Raw genomic sequence first — 17,283 nt, 5'->3', positions numbered from 1 at the left:
AGTGATGCATTGGAAACAGTTCAGACAAAGTTTACTCAATTGTTTGAGGTGTCTTCTGAGGTAAGGTTGGACAGGTTGTGCTTGTATCTGCTGAAGGTTAGAAGAGTGATCATTACCAGGTTTCAACATAGGGGTAACATCCATTAACTTCCAGGAAGCAGGAAGTCTCCCTTCAATCCATACTGTATTAAAACATTTCAAAACCAACATAAGTTTTGAATCTGATAACTGCGTAAACAACTATCATCTTTCCCAAGTGATGTCTGACTGCACCGTTAATAAGCTTTTTAAAGTTTAGACAATGTAAATTTGACATCCAGGCTGGAACTGGAACATACACTTCTCTCGGCAATAAAGTGTGGCTCAGGAACAGCAATGGTTACTTCAGGTGCCGGGTTTTAGAATTTTCAGAAAGGACAGGGAGGGAGGCAAAAGAGGCGGGGGCGTGGCACTGTTGATCAGAGATAGTGTCACGGCTGCAGAAAAGGTGGACGCCATGGAGGGATTGTCTACGGAGTCTCTGTAGGTGGAGGTTAGGAACAGGAAGGAGGTCAATAACTTTACTGGGTGTTTTTTATAGGCCGCCCAATAGTAACAGGTTTATTGAGGAGCAGATAGGGAAACAGATCCTGGAAAGGTGTAATGATTATAGAGTTGTCGTGATGGGAGATTTTATTGGCATCTCCTTAGAGCAAAGGGTTTATATGGAGTGGAGTTTGTTAGGTGTATTCAGGAAGGTTTCTTGATACAGTATGTAGATAGGCCTACAAGAGGAGAGGCTGTACTTGATTTGGTATTGGGAAATGAATCTAGTCAGGTGTCAGATTTCTCAGTGTGAGAGCATTTTGGAGATAGTGATCATAATTCTATCTCCTTTACAATAGCATTGTAGAGAGATAGCAACAGACAAGTTAGAAAAGCATTTAATTGGAATAAGGGGAATTATGAGTCTATCAGACAGGAAATTGGAGGCTTGAATTGGAAACAGATATTCTCAGGGAAAGGTACAGAAGAAATGTGGCAAATGTTCAAAGGATATTTGTATGGAGTTCTGCATAGGTACGTTCCAATGAGACAGGGAAGTCATGGTAGGGTACAGGAACTGTGGTGTACAAAGGCTGTAATAAATCTAGTCAAGAAGAAAAGCTTACAAAAGGCTTAGAGAGCTAGGTAATGTTAGAAATCTAGAAGATTATAAGGCTAATAGGAAGGAGCTTAAGAAGAAAATTAGGAGAGCCAGAAGTGGCCATGAGAAGGCCGTAGGAGGTAAGATCAAGGAAAACCCCAGGGCATTCTACAAGTACGTGAAGAGCAAGAGGATAAAATGTGAAAGAATAGGACCTATCAAGTGTGACAGTGGGAAAGTGTGTATGAAACCGGAGGAGATAGCAGAGGTACTTAATGAATACTTTACTTCAGTATTCACTATGGAAAAGGATCTTGGTGATTGCAGTGATGATTTGCAGCAAACTAAAAAGCTTGAGAATGTAGATATTAAAAAAGAGGATGTGCTGGAGCTTTTGGAAAGCATCAAGTTGCATAAGTCGACGGAACCAGAGGAGGTGTACCCCAGGCTACTGTGGGAGGCAAGGGAGGAGATTGCTCAGCCTCTGGCAATGATCTTTGCATCATCAATGGGGACGGGAGAGGTTCCAGAGGATTGGAGGTCTGCAGATGTTCCTTTATTCAAGAAAGGGAGTAGAGATAGTCCAAGAAATTATAGACCAGTGAGTCTTACTTCAGTGGTTGGTAAGTTGATGGAGAAGTTCCTGAGAGGCAGGATTTATGAACATTTGGAGAGGTATAATATGATTAGGAATAGTCAGCATGGCTTTGTCAAGTGCAGGTCATGCCTTATGAGCCTGATTGAATTTTTTGAGGATGTGACTAAACACATTGATGAAGGTAGAGCAGTAGATGTAATGTATATGGATTTCAGCAAGGCATTTGATAAGGTACCCCATGCAAGGCTTGAGAAACAAAGGATGCATAGGATCCAAGGGGACCTTGTTTTCTGGATTCAGAATGGCTTGACCATGGAAGGCAAAGAGTGGTTGTAGATGGGTCATATTCTGCATGGAGGCCAGTGACCAGTGGTGTGCCTCAGAGATCTGTTCTGGGACCCTAACTCTTCATGATTTTTATAAATGACCTGGATGAGGAAGTGGAAGGATGGGTTAGTAAGTTTGCCGATGGCACGAAGGTTGGAGGTGTTGTGGATAGTGTGGAGGGCTGTGTGAGAGGTTACAGCGGGACACTGATAGGATGCAAAACTGGGCTGAGAAGTGGCAGATGGAGTTCAACCCAGATATGTGTGAAGTGGTTCATTTTGGTAGGTCGAATATGATGCAGAATATAGTATTAATGGTAACACTCTTGGCAGTGTGGAGGATCAGAGGGATCTTGGGGTCCGAGTCCATAGGACACTCAATGCAGCTGTGCAGGTTGATTCTGTGGTTAAGAAGGCGTACAGTGTATCAGCTGTCATCAATCGTGGGATTGAATTTAGGAGCCGAGAGGTAATGTTGCAGCTATATAGGACCCTGGTCAGACCCCACTTGGAGTACTGTGCTCAGTTCTGGTCGCCTCACTACAGGAAGGATGTGGAAGCCATAGAAAGGGTGCAGAGGAGATTTACAAGGATGTTGCCTGGATTGGGGAGCATGCCTTATGAGAATAGGTTGAGTGAACTTGGCCTTTTCTCCTTGGAGCAACAGAGGACGAGAGGTGACCTGGTAGAGGTGTATAAGATGATGAGGGGCATTGATCGTGTGGATAGTCAGAGGCTTTTTTCCAGGGCTGAAATGGCTGCCACAAGAGGTTTAAGGTGCTGGGGAATAGGTACAGAGGAGATGTCGGGGTAAGTTTTTTACTCAAAGAGTGGTGAGTGTGTCGAATGGGATGCTGGCAACGGTGGTGGAGGCCGATACGATAGGATCTTTTAAGAGACTTTTGGATAGGTACATGGAGCTTAGAAAAATAGAGGGCTATGGGTAAGCCTAGTAATTTGTAGGTAGGGACATGTTCGGCACAACTTTGTGGGCTGAAGGGCCTGTATTGTGCTGTAGGCTTTCTATGTTTCTGTTACTTGCCGAAACTATTTCTCCATAAGACCTCTCTACTTAAATTGGCCAAACTATGCACACTGACATATGCTTTTGTCAATAATTCTGCCGTTTTATTCAGTTACTGCAACCATACAAAACTTGGTAATTCAACAAATTTTCTAACTCACCCATTTTCTGTATTTTCAGCTACCTGGATCTCTTTTGCAATGCTAACACAGGACGTTTTCGAACACAGACAGAGTTGGTTCAGTTAGGAGTTTAGGTTGTAGCTGAATTTGTTTGGCACAGCATTGTGGGCCGAAAGGCTGAGCTCTGCTTTATTATTTTTTCCTCTTGTGGAAAGATCAGGAATTTGGGAGTAAATGGTGAAAGGTTTCACAAAGTGCTGGAGGAACAGCATGTTTATTCCCCGCTATTTGACTTGTTGAGTTCCTCCAGCATTTTGTGTGTTGCTCAAGATTTCCGTCATTAGCAGAATCTCGTGTGTAAAAGTCAGGAGGTGCCCATTTGTGATACAGGGGTATCATTTATCTCGCCTTCGATTTCCCTTTTCAAAAGGTGTAGCAACCAAACTTTAAAAATTTAAGCCAGGAGTGGATAGATTATTGGGAGTGAATTTTACTGAGAAGTTAATGGGAGCAGAACAAGATACAGAATAGAGTAATTTGCACATTCTCTGAAGCAGAATTATGAATGGGAGCAAGCCAAACCAAGTGCGCATGTGCGGTTGTCGCGACATGTGACGGGACGTCAGATCCGCTGCAGCGCAGGGCCGCTGTCGAGTTTGGGCCGTTGCGGTGCCCGTGGTCTGGTAATCTCCGCGCTCGGGTCCCGGAGCCGCGCTCGCTGGCTGCCTGCCTGCCTCTGAGTCTGTGTGGTACGTGGCAGGGAGGAGGAAGGGCTGATGTGGGGGGTGTCGGCGCCGAGATGGGGATGTTCGGGAAGGGCTGACCGGTAGTGCTGGGTCAGGGTCTGCGGAACGGTGGGTAGGGAAGGGGAAAGGACTGTAAAGTTAGCCGAGACACACGTGAATACGGGGGGAGGAAGGGCGTTAGTGACGTTGGGGGAGGTGTGTGTGAATGTTAGGGGTAGATGGAGGAGAATGGTTGGAAAGTTTTGACGTTGGGAGGGACGTGTTGGAGTTAGGGTGGACAGAGGGAGAGTTGTGTGTGTGTGCCTAGTGGTTGCCAGAGGGGTTGTGGGGCGTGCGGTTTGGGACATAGGTTGTTGTGAAGGGAGACTTGAGGGAGAAGGTCCCTGGGAATCGAGGGGAGGGCGTTGAGGAGTGGGATGGATGTGGTACTATTTGGGTGTGGTGTGCATGAAGAAAAAGAGTGGTAGTGTGGCTAGTGAGGACAGGAAAGGAACTTGTATGTAGGAGGTGATGGAATATCTATGGAAGCTGAATGGTTTGGGGATTGTGGTGGTGAAAGTGGGGAGAAAATTAGGGATGATGGAGTGCAGTTTATGGCAGGAATGAGCAAGTAAGGCAAAGTGAGAATTAAATGAGGTAGTGAAGGGCTTAAGGAATGATACAGAGGAGAGAGTGGAAAGGGAGGAGGTAAGCAGGAATTATGTGGTTATGTATAGAGAGCAAGGTTTGAATCAAGAATTGACCCTGGTCATTCTTGAAGCCAAAGTCTAACTATGCAGAGCTGGGACTTTTCTCTTTGGAGTGTAGAAGAATGAGAGGGGACTTGATAGAGGTCTACAAGATTATGAGAGGCATAGATAGGGTGGATAGTCAGTACCTGTTTCCCAGGGCACCAATAGCAAACACCAGAGGGCATATGTACAAAATTAAGGGAAGGAAGTTTAGGGGAGACATCAGGGGTAAGTTTTTTTACACAAAGGGTTGTGAGTGCCTGGAATGACTTGCCAGGGATGGTGGTGGAGGCTAAAACATTTGGGGTATTTAAGAACCTCTTGGACAGGCACATGGATGAAAGAAAAATAGAGGGTTACGGGGTAGTGTGGGTTTAGCACTTTTTTTAAAGGATTATATGGGTCAGCACAACATGGAGGGCTGAAGGGCCTGTACTGTGCTGTAGTGTTCTATGGTTCTTTGCCTCCCTATTTCTTCAGGTTGTTGAGAAGCAGAGCGGAACCACGCTGCCTGGTAGCTGTGTCCTGAGGAAGGGAAATGGCGATGAGACAAACTCCCCTCACCTGCAGTGGCCACACGAGGCCTGTGGTCGATTTGGCTTTCAGTGGGATTACGCCTTATGGCTTCTTTCTAATCAGCGCCTGCAAAGGTATGAATTGGGTAGATTTTCACGGTTCTGCTACTGAGGTAGCATTGAGTGTTGTTAACTGAGTTTGTATTTACCATACCACATTGAGTGTTTGTGGGGTGCAAACATCTGCGTCCAGGCATTGTTGAAGCAAAAGTGGCCAGCTGGCTCATTTTCAAATTTCACCTTGCTGTAGCCACTTCATTTTGAAAGGGTTAGAGCAAGGCCCAACCAGAGAGCCTGGAGTTCAAACTATTGATGTTCTCATTTTGTTTTGCTTTAACTATTAATATTTTAATGGAGTGGAGACAAGACAGAATTTTCTGCAGTGAGTTCTTTTGCTATTTAATGTCTAGCATAACTTCAGCTAATGAAGGAGTACACATTTACAATAAGGTATAGACAGCATTAAGTATTGGCTGATGAGAGAATGATTATCCCCAACAACGAGAACCTAAGCACTACTCAACCACCTCCATCTTGAGGATCACCAGTACTGATCTTTAATTGAATGGCATGTAAAAACCAGCTTCAGGAGCTGGTCAGGGGTGGATATTTTGCTTTGAGCTTTTATTTCCCAAAGGGCAGCATTTATATGGCGCTACAGGATTGCTCACCACTTGCTTTTGGGCAAGCGCAGTTCCAAATGTACTCAGGTTTTTTAGGGTTATGGATTCTGCTTGACTCACTCCTACAATCACCCTAAATGTACGCTCCCTCCATCATTGGCATACACTAGCTTCACTTTTGGACACCTGTAGCTGAGTTGCAGTAACTGCCTACGGCTTCAGTCCCCAACATGTCCTACCCTTGCAACTTCCATTATTTGTAAAGTGTACTGCAACCAAATCTTTCTGCTGATTTTTGTAACATTTTTTTGCTGCTTCATGTCAGAGTTGAAGAGCAACACAGCATGAATGCAGGCTCTTTGGTTTGAGACCGTGCAGACTCTGTTGTCCCAATTTTCTGTTTGCCCCATATCACTCCAGGTCCCTCCCCTACATGTAGATAACCAACTGCTGCTTAAATGATACTTGTACCTCCTGCTTCTCCTGGTAGCTCATTCCATGAACTCAGTTCCCACTGCATGGGAAATGTTGCCCCTCATGTCCCTTTTAAAGACCCCCCCACCCTAAATCTATGCCCCTAATTTAGGACTCCCTACCCTGGGTAAAAGGCTGTTAACTATCCACCTTATCTGCCTTGCAAAATTTCATTTAAACACTTCTATGAAGTAAACCCTCATTTGCCTATCTTCTAATGAATAAAGATCTCGCTTGGCCAATTATTCCCTATACCTCTCTTTCAGGCAATATCCTTATATTTTTCTGTTCTGTTTTTAATCACATCTTTCCTGGAACATAATCTCCTAACTCTTATACTTATGCCCTGTTTTTTTTTTAAAGCTTGTTCTCTCTGCTCTTTCCTATTTCCACATTGTTCTTAATATCCTCTCTTTATTTTCTCCATCTTTGGCAAACTTTAGCTATCACTTGATTCTCTAACTTTTTTTTTGTCCAAACATTTGATGATTTTGCCTTACTGTGTTCCGTTTGCTACATTTTGTTCAGTGGCTTGATGCACTTTGGGAGCGCTACAGTAAAGCCACTACATATATACAAAAAGTGGAATTAATTTTTTCATTAAAATTCATTGTAACTTGGTGTTCGTGCAGATGGCAAGCCTATGATGCGCCAGGGTGACACGGGGGACTGGATTGGGACGTTTCTGGGTCACAAAGGTGCTGTCTGGGGAGCCACGTTGAATAAAGAGGCCAATAGAGCAGCAACTGCAGCCGCGGATTTTTCAGCGTGAGTAGTGGTATTCTATGTGATCGGTGTCAATAACTTGTACAAAGCCAATTAATAACTATTACAAATGCTTATGCAGGGAAAAGATTTCTGAGAGAATATTACTCGGCTTTCCTTTCCATTTGCTGAAGTCTTGCAGCCTGTCTGTGACTGGTAATTTGATTTGCTTCTATTTATTTGGAAAGGCAATAGAATATTGGTTGGAGATGTGAAGCATAGCTTCTGACTTGGGTCATTTGCCTGGTCAATCCCAGTCAGCTCTTTTTTTTCTCCTCACCTCTTTTTCTGCCTTGTGAATGTTAAGAGGTGTGAGAACTTTTATCTGGGGCATCTCTAATATTATGCATTAAAAAGTGACACAAATTAATAAGGGTATATATGTAAACTTGAAATGTGAGTTGATGAGTCTCATGATACTTCTGTGCCTCATAGAGGCGATTTCCCTTTCTAGCCATTTTTAAAGGTTTAGCAGGCTGTATGAAGAATGTAATAATCAGATTTGCCTTAAACTTGAAATTGAATATTTGTTTAAAACCTTTTTACACTTGTATTTTTTCGTGCATTGCATTATTTTCACATGGCTTGTTTTTTCCCTCAGCAAAGTATGGGATGCCGTGACGGGTGATGAAATGACCACCTTAGCCCACAAGCATATTGTCAAAACTGTTGACTTTACTCAGGTAAAATCTCGTTTTAATAATGGCAATGTTTCTGCACATAATATTTGCAACAAAAGTAACTTGTTATTTTTTTTAACAGGATAGTAACAACTTACTTACAGGTGGTCAAGACAAAGTTTTGCGTATTTATGATTTGAACAAAGTTGATTCAGGTAAGGCGCATTGCTGTACAAAGGATTTCCTGTGTCAAGCATGTAGTTTTATTTTAAACAACCTCAGTTTGCTGCTGAAGGGATTGCATGAATTGTGATGTACAATATTTTAGTGTTTGAGTTACAAAAGATTAACTGTTCTACAGTAAGATGTTTAAAATGGTAGTTAGGAAATGTCCACACTAATGGAAGAACAGTACACCTTGACAGGTTTTAGCAGCTGGTGTGTATTCATAATTCATGGTAAACTTGTACATTATTAGGAAGTTGCCAGTTAATAAATGCTTTGTAACCTTATCCACCTAGAATATGAAGAAAGAATAAAAGCCACTTGCACTTTTATATAATGTTTTTCATGAGCTAGTGCCCCAAAAGACTTTGAAGCTGCTGGAATTCCTTTGAAGGGTATTCAGTGCTGTAATGAGGGAGAAGCTGCTGTTGATGTACGAACAAGAATCCATGAACAACTGACCTGTGTGCTTCTGAGGTTTTTTGAAAATTGGCTGGGGAAGTCATTTGATGGGATGTGAGCATGTTAAGCGACCAAAGTGGGAGGGGAGTCGTGTGTCAAAAGGTGTAGCGATACATCCAAGTAGAATTGCGAGCAATTACTGTATGATAGTGAAAGTATAAAGGACTTCAAAATTGGAGTGAGAATGTCAACAGTGAGAATGGTGTGTGGAAGTAATAGGTGGATTTGTAATTAATATATAATATAAGAATTGTGCTGATGAAAATTGTGTTAGTTTCAGAAAAATATCTGTAGTCACTTTTTAAATATTTGTCATTCATTCATGAGAGTATAATTTTGAGCATTCTTTTTGTAACAGAGCCTGTGGAGATCAGTGGCCATAGTTCTGGTATTAAGAAGGCACTGTGGTGTAATGGAGATAAACAGATAATTTCAGCAGCTGATGACAAAACAGTAAGGTGAGAATTTTTAATATATGATCAAGTTTGGAATAACAACAATGTTCGTTTAAGTGTCCATCTGGTATGCGAATTTGAGTGTTTTTTTAAGAGGTGAACCCTCAGAAGGCAATGGGCCCTACTGGGCCCCATCTCATAGGGCTCTGAAAACCTCTGTCAATCGACTGGTGTTCAAAGACATTTTCAATCTCTCATTGCTGCAATTGGAAGTTCTCACCTGCTTCAAAAGGGCAACAATCATACCAGTGCCCAAGAAGAGCAGGATGAGCTGCCTTATCAACTTTTGCCCAGTAGCACTGACATCTCTGGTGATGAAATGATTTGAGAGGTTACTTATTGCTAGAATTAACACCTGTCTCAGGAAGGACCTGGACCCACTGTAATTTGCCTATCGCTACAATAGGTCTGCAGTGGAAGCGATCTCATTGGCTCCTCGTGGCTTTGGATCACCTGGACAATACTAATACGCATGTCTGGATGCTGTTTATTAACTACAGTCCATAGCTTAAAACAATCGTTGAAAAGGATTCAAAATATATTTATTATCAATGTATGGATGCAATTTACAACCCTGAGATTCATCACCACAGACTGCCACAAAACAGAGAAAACAATAGAACAAGAGAAACATCAACCCCACATAAAACAAATTGCGTAAATGGAACAAGAATATCAACCCCCATGTGCAAAAATAAATCATGCAAATGGCAACAATAAAGAGCGAGCAAAAACACAGAAAATGAAACACAAAATTGAAGAATCCATGTTCAGTTCATTGTTCATTAGTCCAATCCACAAACCACCGGCCCAGAACTTTGGTACCATCCTCGAAGGAGAGTGGGACCATTTGAATGCAGAGTAGTAAGTGAGAAGAGTGTCTCATGCAGACACCTTCGTCTGGCAGCAGCAGCGAGAGGCTGGCAGACAGTGCTGAACACTTGCCTTCCGCACTTGCCTCGATGTTTTCTTACTCAACGCTTTAATCAGCAAGAGATGGAGTTGATCATGGGCTTGCACCCCTGCAGTTTTAATCAAAAAGCTCCAAAATCTGTTGTACCTCCCTCTGCAACTGGATCCTCGATTTCCTCTCTGGAAGACCGTAATCTGTGCGGATTGGAAGTAACATCTCCACCTTGCTGACAACCAAGATTGGCGCATCTCAAAGTTGTGTACTTAGGCCACTGCTCTACCCTCTTTACACCCATGACTGTGTGGCCAGGCACAGCTCATATGCCATCTATAAATTTGCTGATGACACAAATATTGTTAGCAGAATTTCAGATGGTGATGAGAAGGTATACAGAAGCGAGATCTATCAGCTAGAGTGTTGTCACAGCAACAACCTTCCACACAGCATCAGTAAGACCAAAGAACTGATTGTGGACTTCAGAAAGGGTGAGATGAGGGAACACACACCAGTCTTCATGGGGAGATCAGAAGTGGAATAAGTGAGCAATTCTCTGAGAATCTATCCTGGGCCCAACGTATCAATGCAGCTACAAAGAAGGCTAGACGTGGTATGGCACCAAAGATGCTCACAAATTTCTGTAGATATATAATGGAGAGCATTCTAATTGGCTGCATATCCATCCAGTAGGGGGGCGACTACAGGATCAAAAAAAGTTTTAAACTTAGGACTACTTCAAGGAGCAATGCCTCAAAAAGACAGAATCCATCACACAGGACATGTCCGCTTCTCATTGCTATCATCAGGAGGTACAGGAGCCTGAAGGCACAAACTCAACGAATCAGGAACAGCTTTTTTTTCCCCCCTCTGCCAGCTGATTCATGAATGGACATTGAAGCCATGAACACTACCCAACTACTTTTTTTTGCACTACTTTAATGTATATATTGTAATTCAGTTTTATTATGTATTGCAATATATTGCTCCCACTAAAACAACAAATTTCATAACATTTTGGTGATATTAAGCCTTGTTCTGATTATTATGTTTGCAGAAAATTTGTCATTTTGAGGCTCGAGCATTGACATACTCAAATTTGTAGAGATGATTTCTCAAAAATGATTTTGAGAAGATGTGTCCCATTTCAAAATGTTTTGGGAATTGAGCAAATGAGGTGATTAAAAAATATTCTTTGAACTAAATGGAAATTCCAGCTCTAATACAGGACCTATGGCTCCCATTAAGACATATTACTGTAATTTTGTCAGTAGATGAGCCAGCTATAGCAAACAAGTTTTCATGGAGTTTTGTTGATCTGCACACTTTTTCCATTTTGATTGGGCTCCATCTCTGTTACCCTTCTGCTGTTTGTGTATTGTCTTTGCATTCTGACTATTTCAGGATTTGGTTCATGTGCATTAAGCTAAATTTGGAAAAGACTTTGGTAAAGTAAACGGCAGATGGGGGAGATGTTAGTTGTTGGTATGGATGAAAGCAGAAGGAGAAATGTCTGAGGCTGTGAAGGGAAGAAGAAGAAGAAATGTGCAACCAAAATAAGATCTGGATCAAGGCAGGTTTAATATAAACTCATGACCTGGACATAAGTGAGGTGGTGGGTCAGAGTTCGCACCTTAGGTTGATTGTTTTTTTAAAAAAATTCCATAGTTGGAGAACTGTTTTCATCAAATAGATATTATTTGCTAGAATGTAAAGCAATGAAATGTATATTATCTAACGTGAAACTTTATTTTGCTGTTATAGGCTCTGGGACAGAACTAGTATGACTGAAGTGAATACGCTTAATGTAGCTTCATCTGTAAGCAGTGTAGAATACATACCTGATGGGGAGATCCTGGTTTTAACCTATGGAAAAACAGTTGCTTTTCACAATGCACTCAGGCAAGTTAAATTTTATAACATTTGTTATTTCTTAGCAACTTAAATATGCCATTTGTGTAGTTCAATCAGTAAACTTTGAGTTAAACTTACTAAATTTGGGATGAAATGTAACAACTTCATAACATGGAAGGTAAATCATGTTTCATAAATTTGTTCGTTCTTTGAGGATGTCACAGGGAGAACTGACAGTAGTATATTTATATTTCCAAAAGGCATTTACAAGGTGGCCCACAGGAGGCTGGTACATGAATTAGAGGCCCATGGTAATAGATGGATTAAATGTGGCTGCCTCATAGCAAATAGAGCTAAAAGTAAATGTATGTCACCATATACAACACGGAGATTAGTTTTCTTGTGGGCATACTCAAAAATCTATAGAATAATAACCATAACAATCGATGAAAGACTGCCCACCAACTAGGGTGTTTCATGGATGTGGTGCTGAAGGGCCTGCACTTCTTTAGATCTGTGCAATGTATCCAGCCATCTGAGCTGTCCTCTCTTTCCTTCGCATTGCAAACGTCCTTGCTTCATTAGTCGGTTACTGTATTCAGTCCGCAATAATGTGGCAGCACAGCCTTCACAGGGGCACTAATAAATTGCAGGGTGGTTGATATCAGGAACAAGGAGGTGGCTTCAAATACAATCGCCACATTTAGATGGACACTTAAATAGATATGTTACAGGTGGATAGAGACCTGGAGCGTAGAACCGTGCTGCATGGGAACAGGCTCTGCAGCCGGCATTCTGCTGACCAAGATGACAAATTAAACTAACTGTGAATACGAAAAGAAGAACTAATAATAAATAAATAAGCAATAAATATTGAGATCATGAGATGAGTTCTTGAAGCTGAGTCCATTGGTTGTGGGACCATTTCAATGATGGGGCAAGTGAAGTTGAGTGAAATTATCCTGTTTGGTTCAAGAGCCTGATGGTTGAAGGGTAGTAACTGTTCCTGAAGCTCTTGCACCTTCTTCCTGATGGGCAGCAGCAGGAAGTGTGCATGTCCTGGGTGGTGGGGGTGCCTGATCATGGATGCTGCTTACCTGCGACAGCATTTCATGTAGATCTGCTCAATGGTTCAGAGGGTTTTAACACTGATGGTCTGGGGTACATCCACTACTTGCAGGATTTTCTGTTCATGGGCATGGGTGTTTCCATACCAGGTTGTAATGCAGCTAGTCATTATACTCCACTACACATCTATAGAAGTTGGAATAAACGACTCATTTACAGGCAGGGTCTTTGTTACTCCGTGCTAAAAAATTGCTACCGTGGATTCAGTATGGCAGTAAATTGAACTGTAGTGTTGGGGTCCAAAAGGTTTTATTTTAAATAACCAGTTTACTTCTGTTTTTTTTTGCTTTGAATTTTCCTTAGAAATTATGGAAATTGGCTTATCCTCAAGAGTGCAAATGCAGGAGCCCCAAAACTTATTCGTTTTTACTCTTTTAGATGCCATTTGTAGTCCAGTGCCAACTTCCTGACATTTCCCAGCAGTTACTTTGGGAAAGATGTCTTTGCTTGGATGGGAATCTTTGTAACTATTTGTTTCAGTAGAGTGGAAGTGCTATGGTGGAGGGGGAGGTAAATAGATTATGGATTCTCTTTGAATTAATTGACTCATTTATTTTTTAATATTCAGCAACCATTTGTGTATCTGATACATTATGGACAATTTATTTTGACAGTGTCAGATCAGGTCAGAACCAGTTACAGGATTTAACTTGCTGCCTGAAGATCACCAGTTTATGATTTTATGGGGCATTTAGGAGTGTGCTGGTACAATACTTTGGGTCATTATGATTATTGGTCTCTGATCCACCATTTTCCCCACTCCCATCGTCCTCGCTGCAAATTTCCATAGGCCATATGTTGTGATGGAAAATAACTGGTTCTTTGAGTCTCAACAGTAGAGGCCTGGACACACACAGTTTTAATAATAAGGAATTTATTTACAAGGAGAAGTTGGGTCAACACAAGCAACTACAATATTCTAACAAAAAACGCTTAGGGTTAACGTGTGGGGAAGGTCGGGTCAGCTGTACAATACACAGAAAGCGGTGTGGGGACAGGGTACAGTTACACATACAAAGAACAAGGGAAAAGCACTACGACAGCTATCCCCCTTGACCTTGGATAGCTGCGGCTCCCTTACCAGGACAAACGATAAACCTTCCCAAACATAAATCAAAGCACTTACCTTCAATGAGGTGGTCTGTAAGAGAGAGCGAGCCAGGCACATGTCTCACCTTTTATAGCATGGGGCTGGGCGAGATAATCCAATTAGGGTGACCAATAATTTAGGTGTGCATTGATTAGTTGGGAGAGACCAAATGTTGATTGGCGTATGGTGTCTTCCGACCAGCCAGGTGGCAGTGCGTCTGTCAAGTGGCCGGTATCTCTGGATACACCATAAGAACAAGTGGTGACATTTTTGGGTGCAGGCTACTGGGGTATAAGCAGGCATGGTTAGGAATGTAGTTTTGCACTCACACTAACAATATTTTCAAACGTACAATCAAAGCTTGGTGAATTACATCCCATTTGCATTTGGTCTCAAGATCTGGGTGCATTGTGATATTTGGTGCTTTTTTTTGTTTTACAGTCTAGAGTTGATCAAATCTTTTGATGCACCGGCTTCAATTAACTCTGCTTCTCTTCATCCTGAAAAAGAAGTTTTTGTTGCGGGAGGTGATGACTTCAAATTGTACAAATTTGACTACAATACAGGCGAGGATTTGGGTAGGTCTTCATACCTTAAATTATTTCCTTTAACTATAGATTTTACTTGAAATGACACCTTGCCATTTTAGAGTAGAAGTGACTTTTGCCTGTTAGATGCATCCAAATGGCAGTTCTACAATCTAGAATTTCTTCATGGAAGTTTGGATTTCTGTCCCTTGTCAACATTTTGAATGATCTGATGGCACTGTTTGAGTCTTGAATTGTTTAATTGGGATTTCCATTCCATTTTCTGATTTGCATCCAAAACTAGTAACGATTTTCAGATGGGAACGATTGGTTTCCAGACTGTTTATTGGTCTTTGTGTGTGATACAGAATTGTATTCTTGAGTGAATAGATCAATCTTGGTAAGGAGTTGTATAAGCTGTCTGTTTTCATGTGCTTTGAAGTGGAATTCATAATTCTAATTATGATGCATGTCATTAAGCATTGTACAATTTTCAGACCGGGCTGGGCTATAGTATGTTTCATTGAGTAGACTGGTAACAATGGCCAATCACGGCACATAGCAAGTTATTTCTGTATGTGTATCAGCACAAGTATTGACTTGGTCTTTTCTCAGGTCAGTTCTAAGGAGGTCACACTTCAGCCATGATAAATCCATGATATTTTGGATTGAGATCTTATTGTTACAGGACATGACAAAGAATATAATTTTCTCCATAATTGTGTAGATCAGGGTTTCCTAAACTTAGTTATGCCATGGACCCCTACCATTAATTGAGGGGTCTGAATCCCTGGCTAAGGTGGAAGGTCCTTGTAATGCCTTTTGGAGTTTTTTTTTTTGCAAGGATCTCTAGCTAAGGAAATAAATTAACGGTGCCCGATTGGGGTCTGGTGTAAGAAATACCCCTGGAATGAGTTCTGTAATTGAAGTTACTTAGGTATCTGTTGACAGTGATGGTGAGTATTGATCATGCACATTGGGGAAGTTGTTGCACCAATTATTATTGGAATTTTACAGTTAAAAAGTACCTGATAACCTAAACAATGTTAAATTCTACCACTAAGAATGAAGACAGTATATTGTACATTTGATACTGATAGCTGATTATACTGGAGTATCTTTGAAAGCTTCCCCTTGGTAATTCCTTCAAATTTTCTAGATGTTACTCTATTTGAAGATAGTATTTGCCACTTATTAAAGTACATTTGAATAAGTGGCAAATTAGTAATGAGTTAGAGTCGACTGGCAGCTAAGAAGTAGGAAATGGCACATTGTGAATGTCTGAATAGATTGTCTGTTAACTTCTGTACATTGAAGTTCCTGTCTTGCTTATTATTGGAACTGCCCATGGTTTTGCTATTCAGACGTGTTGGTTGAGACAAGAAAAATTCCACCAGTGTGTTCTGATGCTACTGTTTAGCACAATCTGTGAAGAAAGCTCTGTTGCCTACAATTTCAATGTCCTAGACTTGCAATGCACTCGAGTCACGGGTTTTAATATCTTAGATTTAGCTATACCTGATACACTATCCATACTGCCTTTATATGAACAAATGTTAAATCAAATTACAGGGAAGTTCCACCATGTGAATATATTAGTTATTAAATTGGTTCTATTTCTTTGCAGTGGTCACCATGTTTGTTTTCTTTAACAGAGTCATACAAAGGCCATTTTGGTCCAGTTCATTGTGTACGATTTAGCCCAGATGGAGAGTTGTATGCCAGTGGTTCTGAGGATGGAACGCTTCGTCTCTGGCAGACAACTGTTGGCAAAACCTATGGATTATGGAAATGTGTACTCCCTGGTAGGTACATACTGGCATTTAGGTGCCTTTTTCTGCAAATGCTTCTTAAATCTGTAGCTTTGTGATCCCTAGTTATATGCAATGACTTAATTTTTTTGACAGAATTGTTATAGGTAAACTCTCAGATGTATTTGACATGTACATTTTTCAGACATCTGAAATACTTGAAGTTAATCATTGTGAATTGCATACATTTCACTTATGCATATTTTTAATTACAGAGGAGCTTGGCTCTGAAAACTCTGATTCTATATACGGCACACCGCCAGAGGTAAAAGCATGAACTGTTAACTAGAAAGAAACCACCAAGCAGGATGTGGAGCAGAAGAGCACGCCTTCCAGTGTATGGTTTTGGCAAATGCGGACAACTGGATGGAATCATATCAATAACTCAAATGTCTGAAGACTACTCTAGTTAATAGTCTAAAAGACGAGTACTTAGTGTCTACAAGTAGTAGACCCGTCCATATTCAGTGCAAGTGCTTTGCATCTTAGTGTTTAATTGAACCTCCTCAGCAGCACCTGTACATATAAAGTATCAGCAAAGGTCTTTTCACAAAGTGCTGGAGTTGTAACATCATGGATTCAAACTTTTCCTTTAAGAATGCAATTTTTTCGTATACAAGTTCTGTGCTAATATTTGGTTTACAAATTAAAGCTATTCAATTTGTCATTCTTTCATTTTAAGTGGTCTGCAATTTGTCGTCATTTTCAGCAATTTGTTTGAATGTCTTGAGCAGTCTTAAACTGGCCCTTGCATATTATCATCCTTACAATTATTTTGTACTCCAGGAGTATTTGCATCCAATTAATAGTTTGTTTTGGAACCGAAAACATACATTCAGAAGTAGTGATGTTGAGTTCTTATGAAAAGGTCCTTGTGTCTGCTTTGTCCTCTCAAACCAGGGACATTAATCATTTGCAGAAATTGCACAAGTGCCTTGGGTGGTTTAGGAATTGAATTTGGTTTTACACCTTGTGTACTGCAGTGCGTATAGGCAATGTTGTATTGTTCTAGAAGTCACCTTGTTTACATAATTAAATTCATATCTAACTGTTGTCAGTCTAAGCTTGTGAACCTGTAAATCTTCAGGCTTTTT

General features: G+C 41.1%; 1 protein-coding gene across 1 annotated transcript; it reads left to right on the top strand.

Annotated features, from left to right (window-relative positions):
• The first annotated feature begins 3,793 nt into the window (after positions 1–3,793).
• On the top strand, positions 3,794–16,870 carry strap (serine/threonine kinase receptor associated protein). The gene is made up of 10 exons (XM_073066192.1): positions 3,794–3,945; positions 5,154–5,323; positions 6,978–7,113; positions 7,712–7,793; positions 7,873–7,945; positions 8,776–8,875; positions 11,544–11,681; positions 14,293–14,429; positions 16,034–16,183; positions 16,405–16,870. Exons 2-10 carry the CDS (start codon positions 5,212–5,214, stop codon positions 16,464–16,466), a joined length of 990 nt encoding a protein of 329 aa, XP_072922293.1. The 5' UTR covers positions 3,794–3,945; positions 5,154–5,211; the 3' UTR covers positions 16,467–16,870.
• The last annotated feature ends 413 nt before the right edge of the window (positions 16,871–17,283 follow it).

The sequence above is a fragment of the Hemitrygon akajei genome, chromosome 14 (genome assembly GCF_048418815.1).
Source record: "Hemitrygon akajei chromosome 14, sHemAka1.3, whole genome shotgun sequence".
Classification (NCBI taxonomy): Eukaryota; Metazoa; Chordata; class Chondrichthyes; order Myliobatiformes; family Dasyatidae; genus Hemitrygon; species Hemitrygon akajei.
This window is presented reverse-complemented; position numbering and strand designations above follow the sequence as displayed.

What these genes read in the sequence shown, in the direction of transcription:
- strap (XM_073066192.1), top strand. Translation starts at nt 5,212, where the DNA reads ATGGCGATGAGACAAACTCCCCTCACCTGCAGTGGCCACACGAGGCCT. An exon ending in TCTAATCAGCGCCTGCAAAG is followed by an intron (nt 5,324 to 6,977) that starts GTATGAATTGGG and finishes GTGTTCGTGCAG; the next exon opens with ATGGCAAGCCTATGATGCGC. An exon ending in GCAGCCGCGGATTTTTCAGC is followed by an intron (nt 7,114 to 7,711) that starts GTGAGTAGTGGT and finishes TTTTTCCCTCAG; the next exon opens with CAAAGTATGGGATGCCGTGA.